At 50.5% G+C, this 15,055-nt stretch overlaps 1 protein-coding gene across 1 annotated transcript in view; it reads right to left on the bottom strand.

Moving 5' to 3' along the window:
* The window catches only part of PDLIM4 (PDZ and LIM domain 4), a 40,282-nt gene that overhangs the window by 13,421 nt on the left and 11,806 nt on the right, over positions 1 to 15,055 (bottom strand). Inside the window, exon 3 of the mRNA XM_065690366.1 lies at positions 7,942 to 8,026. Coding sequence (XP_065546438.1) covers positions 7,942 to 8,026 — 85 coding nt within the window. The remainder of the gene's footprint in view (positions 1 to 7,941; positions 8,027 to 15,055) is intronic.

The raw sequence follows: 15,055 nt of genomic DNA, 5'->3' as shown, positions 1-15,055 counted from the left end.
CAAAAGCTGCCCCTGAAGTGTTAAAGCCACACACATTTTAACACACATTTCCCTATTAGCACCGGTCAGATGTGCTGTTGAGGCGCTGTTTTTACAGATGAAGCAGGCTTCAGTCTAACTTTAAAAAGGTCTCGTAAGTACGATCCCATTATTTAGCTCAGAAAATGAACAGATAAGCACAAAGGTTGGGTGTAGTTTGCTGAAGCTGGATGAACAGAGTGGGGGGGTTACGTTATGAGACAGGTCTCGGACACTCTGCCAAGTTCCTCTTTCAGTCTATACCACAGCCTGAAGGAAAGCTTTATCCATCACATCCTTCTTGCTCCGCTCCTTTCCCAGTCATCAGCTAAACACCAAATTCATTTTTCAGATCTAAGTAAGAGACCAAACCCTTGGGATCAGATGGGTTTGTACTTAAAAGGCTACGGACAATGTTCACATGAAACACGACTCAATGTGGAGCCTGGCTGAGTCCCAGCCCACGTCCCCAGGATGCTCTGTACCCCGAGAAGGCCTGGATGTTAGTGCACAGCAGTGAGCTCCTGGGACAGGGGATCCAAACGAGCCCCACAGCCCTGTGCTGGGTCTTTGACATGCTGAAAGCACCCGCAGGTCAGGCCCCATTGAGCATCGCTGAGGTTTGCTCAGCTTCATGGCCCTGGCCCCAGCAGTCAGGCTCACTTTAAAGTGTTTCTTTCTGTTTTACACGCTGCAATTCCTGCTGGAACCCCTGCGAGCTGCGGCTAAAGCATGACGTGAGAGTCTCCAGTGCTTCCCATGTAATTGCTGTTACAGGCTGAGGTCAGCCCCACCACCATGCATCAGCGCGACTTTCCAGCCCCAAAGCCCCATTTCCTCAGGTAAAACACAGGTACCTCCACATACAGCAGCCTGGCTTTGGTTTCCAGGCGTAATTCCATAAACACACGACTCCAGGAGCTGGGGTTTGGCTGAACACACCAGCGCCAGGCTGCGGCTCACCCCATTGGGAGCACTGGGATCAGGAGCGACAGCACCTGAGAGGTAGAAGCTCAATGTCTCCTATAGCTCATTTATAGCATAGTACATTTAAATGATGCGTTATTTTTGACAGCATTATAACAGCCTTAACAAAAGTCATCTGAAATGCATTTGCATGGACAGGGAAATTTCTAAGCTATTTTTAAGCACTGGTTATGCATTTCTTAGCCTCCAGGAGGAAGACATCCACCCCTTGCTAAAGGAGGGCTCTCACAAGAAGCAGCTTCGATTCAAAATGAGGTTTTATTAAAATGAAGTGGGTTTAGGGTAGGCTGTTCCAGCTCTGTATCTGCACACACGCGTGTTCTGGACCATACATCGCACAACACAAGGACAGCATGCATCTAACCCAGGGACAGTCTCTCACTACTAGAGGTGAGCTCCACAGCTCCTTCAGGAATGGACGCTTCCACCTGGGTTTGATCACAGTGGTGGCCACAGCAAGGGCCTGGTGACTGCGGGTTCAGTGAACACCTTCACCCCTGCGAGCAGCCACAGCCCTCATGTGAATTAAGGAGCACAAGAGGGACCTGAGCTGCGATGCCACAGCTTCATCCCTTAAGCTACCTGGCTCACCAGCGGTCACTTAAAACCTCACAGCAATGGAAAACAGTTACCGGAGCCCGGCAGGAATGATCAAAATGTGTTTCCATTTATCTCGCCTGCTGCAGTGCAGAGGGCATGTTTTTAATATCAAGGGTGCAGGGGGGTGTTGGACGAGCAGACAGAGGAGGGCTTTGTACAGATGTACTGGGTTTGTTAACACTTGCACACAAAAGCAAGATAGCTGCGGATCACAGCCCCGCTGAGGCAGGGGCACAGCAGGGAACGCTTGCGTTTTCCAAACACCCTTGGGCAGAGCTCTGCAGACAAAGCTCTTCTGCACATGGAAATACATTGGGAGGTAGAATCCCAGACTGGTTTGGGCTGAAGGAGCCTTTAAATGGATGGGGCAGCCACAGCTTCTCTGGGCACCCTGTGCCAGCGCCTCAGCACCCTCACAGGGAAGAGCTTCTGCCTAAGAGCTCATCTCAGTCTCCCCTTGCTCTGTCCCTATAGGCCCTTGTACAAAGTCCCATGCTTAAACCCAATGGATTCCAACTTCATCAGTGCAGCTTATCGGAATGGCTCTTTCAGTAAAAACCAGGGTAAGGTACACAGGAGTCTGGGGACCACAGCGAGCATCCCCCTTCCCTGCATCCCCCCTCCCCTGTTCCCAGCCTCTCCCCACATGCTCTAACCCCAGCAGGTCACACAAGTGACTGCAGAGAGCAATTCCTCATCTTAAGCAAGCAACAAGGAAAATCAAATAGGATAAGTTATTTGTCTGCAAAGGCTAAGAACAGAAACACTGAGCTACATGTATGCTTCCAACCAAACACTGTACTTCTGAGTACACAAGCAGGCAGTTTCTTTACCTGTGTTAACAGTCATCACTGAAACCGATGTTATCAAGTGAAATAACATAGTATGCATCTGCGTTAGCTCTTTATCCACCAGTATTTTCTAAATCAACCCACACTGTTATTATTTCAGTATAGTTCCTGTTCACCTTCAATGAGAACAAACTATTTTAAGTTACCTGGACAGAAGAAAGCACCATTTTTAAGTTCCCATCCCCATTTTTTCCCCCCTTTATCTTAACACTACATTTTACCTCTTTCATATATTGGGATTGTTGAAAATCACTTAGAGATGCTGATTCATTTAGAGATACCTGGAGGATTTCACATGAAAGGTAACAGCTACAACGGTTCAACATGGTACACTGGTACTGAGGACACTCCTTTGCTTTCAAATGACTCGATAACCTATCACAGGAAAGAAATGCACACAAGCGCACACCAGCTTGCGTGCAACCTCTTCACCCAGTAAATCAGACCGGCAGGTTCTAGTGCTGGATAAACCCCTGATGTTGGGGTGTGAAACGCTGCCCGAGTACCCGCAGTTGAAGGCCGATTCCGCTTACAGCCGCCGTCAGGATTCAGCATGTTTCTGCTATTAACTCAGCCCTCAAACAACAAGCTGCGAGTTCCCATGTGCCGGGAGCCCGTCGCATGCCAGGGCATTATCTCATCCTCTTTGTTTTCCCCAAAGCACGAGGCAGGCGGTTTCCCCTCCCTCTGTCCCATACCCGTCTGCTGGGGACCAAGGGTCCTGCGAGAGCTTTGCCAAGGAGCAGCCGTGGCCCGTCCCACCTGGGACCAAGGAGGAAGGAAGGTCGGTCACCTTGAGAAAGGAAATCCCACCTCTCCATCCAGGAGGATTTAACCCCCGGTTCCCAGGAATGAGCGTGGCCTGTGCCAAGCCAAGCAAAGATGTATGGAAATTTCCTGCGCAACAGCAGCCCATCCAGAACTTCAAGCAAGACTCGGAGTCAATCAGTGAGGAGTCGTTCATCCTCAATAACAAGAGACCAGCTCTTCTCCAGGGCTCAGAGCTCAGCTCTTGGTTGGACTTGGAAAGCTGCTTCTCGTGAAGCAGAGCATGAGCGAGGACGAGGACGCACTGACCCATCAGCCCCATCCCTGCCCCTGAGAACACCATGCCACTGGATCTTCCAGCATCCCGCCTGGGTGGCACTGGGATGCCATGCCCACAGTGACTGGGCTGACCTGCAGGAAGTGCCTCTCCCTCCCGGGCAGCCGGAGGAAACCCAGCCTTCAACCCCATGTAGCTTATTTTAGCCAAGTGTCCAGGTCTGGGAGCACTTTCATCCTATTCCAGCTCTGGCTACACGCTGCCAATTAATTCCTGCAGCAATTATCCTCCCAGCCAGACACTTGATCTACCGTCAGTTAGCACTGATGGGCTGTGCCCCAACGTCCAGGGCCAGAAAGCTGCCAATTCTGGCAGTAAAGGAACAGTCAGGGAGCAAACATCCTCTCCCCTTATTAGCACCACATGGTGGTATTCTGACCAGTGGGTTCACACTACAGGCAGCTGAAGGCAGTGAGATCTCCAGGAACTGATGGATTGGTGATCCCATTCTCTCCATCTGCCAGGGCCCACAGTGACACCAACACTGGGCAAAGAGCTGGCAGCAAAGTGCGACCAAAGATCCCAACACATCAGTAGTGATTTCATACCTGGAGACCAGAGATCCCAATGCATCAGCAGCGATTTCATACCTGGAGACCAGAGATCCCAACACATCAGCAGTGATTTTGTACCTGGAGACCAGAGATCCCAACACATCAGCAGCGATTTCATACCTGGAGACCAGAGACCCCAACGCATCAGCAGTGATTTTGTACCTGGAGACCAGAGATCCCAATGCATCGGCAGTTACGTTATTCCAGTGTGATGGAAACCCTGACTCCAGGTGACAGCATTACTGGCCGGAGAGCACTGAGCCACCCCGCAGCATCCCCACAGGTCCTGCCAGACAGATGGCTCTTCATTAGTCAGGATGTAAGTTTGAATGTCACTGAGGTTGTGCCTTCCTCTATAGGTCCTTGCAGCTAAGGGTGGACTTGTGCAGTGTAACCAACTGATAACCAAAACCTGCTTTTTAAACCCCTATTATTTCATGAAGGTGACTTGCTACCACCCTGTTCAGTGTCATTCTAATTGTGAACAAGCAGCTCTCTCAGAACCCAGCCTCCTCTGTTGCAAGCACAGTGATTCCCTGCAGTCACAGCATTAATCCAAGTTTTCAGAAGGGAGATTGATTACACTCTTAGTCTCCGAGCAGGGGTTTTCCACAAAGCTCAATTGAGAAATGACGACACGTTTAGAAAGAGAGGAGAGGTCATCAGCTGGTCCATACCTTCCAAGTTCTCTCGCACAAAGGTAACTGCAAGCCTCGCTGCCTTCAAGACAAACACTGCACCTAAATAAATGAACATGTACCTAATTATAGGGCACATGCTTTCCTAGAAATCACACAGATTTAGGCACCCTGCTCATGCTCACATCTTCCAGGGCCTCCAGCAAGGACTGCTGCAGTCACAAGTCAAAAGGCTTCCAAGACATCTTTGCCCAGCACAATGGAAAAGTTGATAGAGTAAAGCCTGGAAGCAGGAAAATGTGCTTCACGTTACTGGAAAGGCCACACGGGGTAAAGCTCTCAAAACCCTTTTCAAGGAGCAAAATTCTCAGCCCCTTATTGAAAAGGAGCAGCCCCAGCCCTGCTTCTGTGATCCGAGGGCAGATTTCTAGCAGAACTGGGTTTCAAAGCAGTTTGTTTGTTCCCAGAAGCGAGGAAGCGTGCTTAAAGGTCACACATATTGAGCCAAGCCATTACTTTATAATGAGTCTTTTCTTCCTCACGGCCTAACAAACGCCTTTGCGACAGGGGCTGGATGAATACAGCCCAGGGTTGCATGGCATCGCTCCAGAGGGGACTCCAACCATGACCAGCATCTCTGCTCCCAGGGGATGGGATCCCTGCTGTGAGGGTCTGTACCCTCGGGTGCTGATGATCACCCTTAGCATCGTTCAAGTCATGAGGGCATCAGCAATAATTCAGGGGTTAGGACAGCTGCTGGCACGTGTCTCAAGCAGTCAGCGTCATGCTCAAGGCACAGTCTCAGTTCGCGCAGTCAATCACAGCAAGAGCGTTCTAATATGCGTATGCAATCTCCTTGATCTCCTCTCTGGGAAACGCAAGAAGCCATTAAGCAAGACAATGTGGGGATACAGCCACTGAAAAGAGAGAAAGAGCAGGGACCTATGGATGCCAAGCCAGTGGCTGCCCATCCCTGGCAGTGCTCAAGGCCAGGTTGGACACAGGGGCTTGGAGCAAGCTGCTCCAGTGGAAGGGGTCCCTGCCCGGGGCAGGGGTTGGAGCTGGATGAGCTTTAAGGTCCCTTCCATCCCAATCCATGCCCTAATTCCATGATCCTATGAACCTGCTGTCTGCGCCTGCTTATTCTTGTTCACATGCCTCAGTGCTTTGCCACAAACACATCTGCTTTACCCTCTGAGCACTCCCCAGATTTACACGCTTTCAGTGTAGGTCTGGATTCAGGAAAATCCATCTCTCCCCCTTCATTATAGTCTTTGTAACTGTCTAATTTTTAAAGAGATCCATATGTAACATATAGTAATAGTCAGATTCAAATCCAGTCTGCATTAAACCTCAGCAATGTTGTATCTGGCAGTGGGACTGCTGCACATTTGTTCCTCATTTAACATTATTCACAGGGTTTGAGGCACATTAAAGTCTATTAAGAAAAAAGTATCTGTCAGGAGAGATTGCTGTAATTGATTAATGAAGCAAACGTGGCCAGGACTCAAAGCCCAAGCACACAGATCCCCCTGCTCTGCTGTTCAGGGCAGGAAAGACCCACGAGCTGCCGGTGTGTGATGCTGGGGTGGGTTTGCTGGTGCTGCTGTTGTGCAGGGCTGGTGGCTGAAACCCCCTCTGCCCACTATAGGGATGCAAAATACTTCCATATTCCACATGGCTGCTACAGTTAACAGGTTCCAGGTGGGACTATGCAGGTCTGCTCCTTGTCTGGGGAACCTCACACTCATCCTCCTTAGGTGGTGGAGATTCTGCTGCTGGTGCTCTCTGCCCGCACCTCACCAAAGGAAAATGAAGCCAACACCACTCCTTACAGCATCACCCTGCCCTTTTCCACCCTTGCAGGTCTCATATTCCTTCTGGACTGAGCCAAGGGAGAGCTGTGAGGGGACCTTGGGACCCCTGTCTGGACATTACAAAAGCCACATCTAGATAAAGGCAGCAGAGCTCATCCAGCAGCATCTGCACATGCTGGAGGAAATCCTCTCATGAAAGAGCCCATAAGACAAACCACCTTTGAGAAGGAAGCCATACAAGCAATATCTGAACACTCCTCCTGGTCTCCTCCCCATTCCACAGATACCTCTCAGCATGTATCATGGACCAACACATCCAAAAACCCTAAGGTCGGGTAGCTCAGAGGCAGAAAGGAGCAAAACACCATTCCTCTTCCCTTTAAGGAGCCGGAAAAGAACAGGAGCCATCTTTGACCATGTTAACAAGGTGCTAGTCAAGAGGTGGGTACAGAAGATGGAGATTTGCTCAGATCCATCCACCTCCCAGTATCAGGCTGCTGCTGAAGGCAGCGCTGCCCTGGAGAGCATGGGGCAGGAAGGCACGGCAAGCAACAAGCAGAATGCTGGTGGGAAAAGAGCTGAAGAGAGAAGGAAAAGACAAGCTGCAAAACAGAGAGAAGGAAGAGAAAGATGGATGCTCCACATCCCTGGCCGTGCTCAAGGCCAGGCTGGACGGGGCTTGGAGCAAGCTGCTCTAGTGGAAGCTGTCCCTGCCCCTGCAGGGGGTTGGAACTGGATGAGCTTTAAGGTCCCTTCAACCCAAACCAGGCTGGGATTCTATAATAAGAGACAGAAAAAAAGTAAGAAAACCCCACACCACCACATGAAGTGAATCAGCATCATGGGAACAGGAGGGTGCAGTGAACGCTGGAAGCAGCAGAGACGGAGGCACCTCGGCCAAAGCAGGCACAAGCAGACCCCAGGTGTGCTGTGCTCTGCTCCAGGCAGGGCAGGCATCGGGCAGCACCCTTCGGAATGCTCCCAACAGCTCCATCAAACACAATGCTGACCATGAGGTTGGTCACTGCTCTCAACAGGGGGTCTGTGCTGGGTCCTGCCCACCTCATGGCACTGCCTGGGTCTTTGTGACACCGGTAAGCTGACTCAACACAGCCTAGCTTGGGGGGAAGGCAGTGATGGAGCTGGGTTTAAGCCAGATTCACTCAGGGATCTTGTTCACCACAGGCGCCTGGGCTTCACCAGCTCAAGGAAAGCACAGGAAGACCTGTACAGAGACAGATGTCTAGTGAACATCATCCTTTCAACTCACACATAGAAACTCCAAGGATTACAGGAAGAGCTGAGGGGCTTTCCAGACCCCAGGCACATGGATCTCCTCTCCCAGCCAGCGCAGGGCTGCTGCTGCCGTACCTGTGGTTCCGGCTCTATGTTGATCCTGTACGCTTGAGCCTTGCCATCTTCCAGAACAGGAGGCGACCAGGTCTTTCCTTCGGCTCTGCAATGGGAAATTAAGGAAACTCCAATTGAATCGCTTTGAAGAGCAAACCAAAACCCCCACAAACTCAAAACCCCCTCAAACAGCAAAACCCAGGCTTCTGGAAACACAAACAAAAGCACCCAACCGAAACCAGACCAAAAACCCCAAGCAAACCACAAACCCCAAGTATACAATAGCATATAGGCCTGCCAGGGAATGACTATATGTACATGTTTGCCTGAAGTTATCCTCAGAAGTGTTACAACAGTAAACAGAGAAGATGCCAGCTCCATGCTGTTGAAACCATGAAGCTCAAACCCCTTCTTGAGCTACGAGCTTTAACTTAGTGCAAAGTTGAAGATACAAACTTAGCTCAAGAAAACAGCAGACAGGCTTGTGGTGGTTTTGTTCTGCATGGTCCTGGCTCTGCTCCTTTATTCTGGCCCTGAATCCTGAAATAGGTTTTGATTATATGTATTCTATATACACATATATGTATACATACGCAATCCCTGGCAAGCCTATATACTGAACTACAGCAGTAATTATACCAATGCCTTTCAGGGAGAAGGCTTACACAGCCCTGTCTGAATCATCCTGACCCTTTCAACAGGTGCCAGATCAAAAAAGCCCTAAAAATACAGTTTCCATTCACAAATGCATCTTGGGTCCTGCCAAGCCAGAGCAGGATGCTCCCACTCTCCAAAGGGAGATCACATTCCAGCCATGCCCCTGGATGCAGGGAAAAAGTGATCAGGCACATGGAGCATGGGTTTAACCCAGGAATTCTTGAGGTGATTTTTACTTTGGGTATTTTACATTTAAACCAGTCAGCATATACAAACCCACCTCTCCGAATCCAGGGTCTGATCTGAAACCTATCAAAAGCAAAGACTCCCACTGGCTTTAGCACACTTTAGATCCATTCCCTGAGGATTTAAGCTTTTTTTGAGTGTTCCAAACCACTGCCCAGCACTACCATCACAGCTTTCTCAACAGGGCATAAAATACTCTTCTCATAGCTACATGTCCTGTTCTGAGACATTACCTTTACTGTAATTATTTGGTTTTAGGTGGGTCTTTCCAACTGTTTTTGGTGGGACAAAGGAAATTGTCCTTCCCAGGAAGGGCAGCGTTCCTAGCAATCCCAACTCGCTTTTTGCCACGATGCAGGGCTGTGTATATTACTTCCACATTATGAATTTCATCTGGGGGCCCAGAACAATGAAAAGGCCTAATTACATTGGCAGAGACCATCATTATTATTTCCGTGCTTCTTCCCCTGCATCAAGTCAGCCTGATGCACACTCGCGCTGCTGCTGACATAGGGCAGTTATGGCATTCCCCTTCGCTCCGTTCTGGTGCCCATGTGCTAAACACAGCTTGAAGGATCCCTGAAGACTTCAGTTTGCCGGTAAATAAGAATCAAGATTAAGAAAGCGATTCTGATTGCAGAAGATAATAGCAATAGCAGTAAAATGCTTTGCATGAAGCTACAGCGTTCAGTCACTGGGACTGCCGACACCTCCTAGTTGGGGTTTCACAGTTCTCCATACCCCTGAACAGCAAAGACCACACTGGTTTAGGTACCAGAAAGCACCTAAACTTGGGTATTCCAAAAGTCATTGCAGGTGTCTTCACACTTAAAGGCATGGTCAGGCCCAGGTTTGCATGTTGAAACCCATTCGTAGTTAGTGCCTTTAACAACTCAAGGCTTCACCATCAGTTCTTCGGAGTGACCAAAAGTTCTTGGCATAAACGAGACAGCCTCATACAGCTCACAGGGATGGCCTGAACAAAGCCAGGCTCACCCCAGCCACAGCTTCCACTCGAACCGCCCTGATATTCAGCTGATACAGCACAATTTAGATTCTATTTAGCACTTTTAAAGGCAAAAGAGAATGGGAGAAACACCAAACAGAAGCGCGAGTCATAAGCATGATGAGCATTTATGCTTACACAAGGAGACTCCTTTTTCCCAGGAACAGCAGAATGCCAGGTAATCCAAAAGGATTAGGAGATGGCTCTGACAGAGCACGATGCCATGGGCAGCTTCTGCCCAACAGGCTGCTGGTGGCCACCCTGGCAGCAGGGTCATGCTACCAACAGCCACAACATTGTGTTTGGGCAACAGCAAAAACCTAACCGCTTTTTCCCAATGTAAGGGGTGAGAGATCAGATGTTGCCCTCAAATGTTCCGAGTCTTTTAATTTACGGCTCAAGGACGGGAAAAGGGTTTTCAGATGTGTTGTAGGGGATTAAAGGCAGCTATGTGGAAATCATCACCCTGCACTAAGAGCACTGCTCTATTTTAACACTGCTAGGACAACCCTAAGCAAAATAACTTGACCTAGGCTAGCAGCAGGCCTTCAACATGGGGCCTTGTGGGAAACAGACCCATGAACAAGACATAGCTAAATAAAGGTGCAGACACCTCATAACCCAGCACTTAGGATAGAATAGAATAGTTAGGGTTGGAAAGGACCTTAAGATCACCCAGTTCCAACCCCCTGCCATGGGCAGGGACACCTCACACTAAACCATGGCACCCAAGGCTGTCCAGCCTGGCCTTGAACATGGGCAGGGATGGAGCACTCACAGCCTCCCTGGGCAACCCATTCCAGTGCCTCAGCACCCTCACAGGAAAGAATTTCCTCCTTAGATCCAATCTAAACTTCCCCTGTTTAAGTTTTAACCCGTTACCCCTTGTCCTGTCACTACAGTCCCTAATGAAGAGTCCCTCCCCAGCATCCCTATAGGCCCCCTTCAGATACTTGTTTTCTAAGGGACTCAACATCATCCTCAGAAGATTACTTGCACATGCTCACAGATATCTACCAAAATGTTTTTCCACCTGGTTATGATCAGCAAGTCTTGTTCCCTCTGTTTGCAGAGCTGCTTTTCAGTCCCAGCACTTCCTGGGTCTTACTGAACTTCTCATTTCTCCATCCCTTTCTAAACTAACATTAAGCACTTGGGAAGGTGCCAGACCGGCTGAGCAGGTGACAGCCATGCAAACCTCCAGAGCCACCACATCACTGTGTACCACACCAGTCTGTATGGTCCCTTCTGGGAGGGGTTGACTCCAGGCTCCTGCCCATCTCCTGAACACCATTCACCTCCCACAATAGCACATCACTAGGGTCACACTGATTTTTATCACTGGTATGGCCATTAGCCTTCCAGGAGCTGAACTTGGTGTAGAAGCAGCTACAGATGACGCTTCTCATTCCCCAGGACTGTGAACCTCATTGTGATAACCATAAGGTGTTGGATCCATCCCTACATCCTGATGTAGGGTTTTCACCCCTGTGGACTCGGCTCATCCAGGCTATGTGAAAGAAAAGCTGTGGGATTTCTCCTCCTTCATTCCTCTCGGCTGAAACCATCGCTGTGTACCGAGGCCCTGGAAAGCTGCCGGTTTTCCTCTCGATTGCTCCTCGAGGAGCTCCAGAGGGGAAGCTGTGATTCACTTTTTCAGTTGTGCTTTTACTGGAAACTCGAGAACATCGCACACTGTCATCCTTCCCATCCACTGCAAACAGACCCCGACAGCACCTCCACGAGCAGGGGGAGGCGGGCTCGGAAGAACATCAACTGCATGAGCTTCCAGGGACTTCTGGGGCTCCACGTCCAGCAGGATCATTACTGGGCTTTCTCCCATAGAAACTTCCAGAGAAGCTCCATCACTGTACAGAGAGCAGGAATAAAGAGGAAGTCTTCACACAAAGCCTCCGGGCAGACTCAGCAGAACCATAGCAGTGCACTGGTCCATGAGGGCTCTCTGCACACTGCTCATCCCCTGGGAAGCAGGATCCAGTTATCCATCCTGCAGCAGGGCACAGCTCCTGGCTGCAAATCTCACTGCAGTTCTGCACCTGGGTTTGGTCACTCAGTCTCAAGCACATGAGAACAAATCTGATCCACGCTGCAAGCGCAACACATCCACATGGAATCTGGGTTTTCCCAGCCTATGCACACCACTTGTTTCCTTCTCAGCCCCTCATCCTTGCTCTGCCATAGTTGCCCAGAGGAAAACAGCATCCGCAGCTGCTCTGCTCCGTTTGCTTTCCACAGCATCACTGCTCAGAAACTGCCCCACACATACTGGGGCAACGTAAGACCCAACAAAGCCGGGGACAGAGCACCCATTAACTTCAAGGGGGACAGGGATCTAGCCAAGAAATGCTTTAGGGAATGGGGATGTCAAAAAGAAGGGAAAACCACCCCAAGGGCACTTAAAGTCCTTGATAAAGGCCAGAGAAGAGATTTTTAAGGAGGAATCTCAGAATGGTTTGGGTTGGAAGGGACCTTCAAAGCTCATCCAGTTCCAACCCCCTGCAACGAGCAGGGACACCTTCAATCAGATCAGGCTGCTCAGAACCACATCCGGCCTGGTCCTGAATGTCTCCAGGGATGGGGCATCCCCCATTTCTCTGGGCAATCTGTGCCAGTGTTTTACCACCCTCATCACAGCTCGAGAGCAGGGACCCTGTGCTGCAGGGAACAAGAGAGCCACATCCCCCAGCACACTTGAGGAGCTGCAACATCCCCTTCCCAGTGGGGGCTTGTGGCCAGCTCCTCAGGAAGGATGCAGCACCGCATGCTCCCAGCTGGCAGACGACAACAGCTCCAGAGGAGCTCTCGGGCTCGCCTTCCCCCTCCAGCACAGACGGGCAGGTCTGGGCAGTGCTGCCAAGGACTTTCCGGCAGCGTGCGTCAGCAGGAACAGCATCGCTGATGCCACAAGGTCTCCTGTCCAGCACCCGAGGTCCTTCAGGCACTCAACACTGTCCTCAAGCAAAGCACGGCTCTGATCCAAGCTTATGGCTGCTTTTGTCTGAGGCATAACCTGATTTGAGGGAACAAGTCCTCCCTAACAACCAGGGCTGCAGCATAACCGCGAGAGGCGTTAATGTTCAAAGGGCCTGGGATGACTTGCTTTGCAGGAGATAAAACACACAGTAATATGTAAGCAGGAAGAGGATGAGCTGCGCTGCCGAGGGGGTTATCTCTGTACCTTCGGCTTGCTGTGTGCACTTGCCTGAGCACTGACTGGCTTCCAGGATAAAAAAGGCTTGACTGCAAGAAACAGCATTGATTTTAATGTGCGAGTACTTGTTCACACGAACACACATCACTACGGAGAGTCCAGATGGGATTCATCAAGCCTGTGTTACTGTTAAAAAACAAAGCAGCTTTTCCATCTGAGGTGGCCCTGTCTGGAGAAACACCCAGGCTCTGCCAGCTTCTCACCACAGTGTCTGGGTTGCTGCTGATGCCCTCCAGACACAGCCTCCCCAGAGTGATGTGGAAGATCAGATGCAGAGCTCCCCTGAGCCCAGCATTCCTGCTTCCCTGAGCCCAGCATTAGGAGCCTCACATTGGGTTACGTTGTTTTCTCTTACCTGGCTGCACGTTCATCTGGTCAGTGAGACGCACTGATCTATTTGCAGTCCTGCCATTTGTGGTTATGCCTGGCTGTGGCCAAAGCTTGCATCACAACACAAATCCCACTTCAATTGCTCCCTCCCAAGTATAGAGAAGAGGCTTTGCTTGTGCTGCATGGAACAGTTCTGCACTCTCACGGCTTGGAACTGTTGGAACAAGTCCAGAGAAGGGCCATAAGGATGATCAGGGGACTGAAGCATCTCCCGTATGAAGACAGGCTGAGGAAGTTGGGGCTGTTCAGCCTGGAGAAGAGAAGCTGCGTGGAGACCTCAGAGCAGCTTCCAGTACCTGAAGGGGGCCTATAGGGATGCTGGGGAGGGACTCTTCATCAGGGACTGCAGTGACAGGACAAGGGGTAACGGGTTCAAACTGAAACAGGGGAAGTTTAGATTGGATCTAAGGAGGAAATTCTTTCCTGTGAGGGTGGTGAGGCACTGGAATGGGTTGCCCAGGGAGGTTGTGAGTGCTCCATCCCTGGCAGTGTTCAAGGCCAGGTCGGATGAAGCCTTGGGTGGGATGGTTTAATGTGAGGTGTCCCTGCCCATGGCAGGGGGGTTGGAACTGGGTTATCTTGAGGTCCTTTCCAACCCGAACTATTCTATGATTCTGCCCACAAATGGTCAGTGCTCCTCACTCTTGTTTCCCCATCAGTGTACCCAAACGCCTTAATGAAGAAAACACATAAGCAGGATAATCAGTATCTCCTCCCATCACATTGAACACTCTCTGCATCCCCAATCCAAAACCCAGATGGGTCACATTGGACATCCTGTCAGACCCCACACCGACTCTCCCTTCTCATCTTCCCCCACTCTGATTTTCCTTCCTAGTCAAAGGGCATTTACTGACCACAGCTGGAAAACAAACCCCATCTTGTTCTCTAACTCCGTTAGACAGTGTCAAGAGTTCATGGGGAAAGGGCACGCGATGGAAGGAGCCCAGAGGGCACCAGTGGGCTGCAAGATTCAAGCACCACTTCCCAACCACAGGACTGGGTGGGCACCAGCAGTACCCTGGAGGAGTACTCGAGGTCTGATCTCAGAGGAAAAGCAGACACCAACTGACACCAGTGGCTAAAATGAGGTGAAAAAGTGGGAATTCAGCTCGTGGGCTCACGCTGCAGGAGCCCTCATACATGACAATAAAACCTGACATGCTGCAGGTGAAAGCTGTTTTCAGCAAAGCTAACTCACCGCGACAGCTCCCATCACAACATGAGGATTTCCACCTCTTCCAGGGAATGCTCCACCAGCCCCTGGACAGCCCGGAAGGGAGCCCTCATCCTGCCCCGGGTGCAGCTCCTGTTTGGAGTACAAGACCACCCAATCTCCCCGAGCTGCTCCCAATGCCAAGCAAAGCAACCATCATCCTTGGCTGTGTGAAATCCCACCGGCGTGAAGGGTTTCCGTGGGTTTCTATTTTAGCTTATTTCCCAGTGCTGAAGCCACATCATCCCTATGGCATGGGCTGAGCTCATGGGATTCCCCTTCGCTCGGACACCGCTGTCTGATGAACCGTGAGGAACCAGAGAGGCTTTGCTCCATTTACGGCAGTGCCTTCCCCGCTGCCCAGGCTTCCAGTCACAAACTACGTGTT

The sequence above is a fragment of the Lathamus discolor genome, chromosome 10 (genome assembly GCF_037157495.1).
Source record: "Lathamus discolor isolate bLatDis1 chromosome 10, bLatDis1.hap1, whole genome shotgun sequence".
Lineage (NCBI taxonomy): Eukaryota > Metazoa > Chordata > Aves > Psittaciformes > Psittacidae > Lathamus > Lathamus discolor.
Note: the sequence above shows the minus strand (reverse complement) of the source record. Positions and strands in the feature narration are given on the sequence as shown.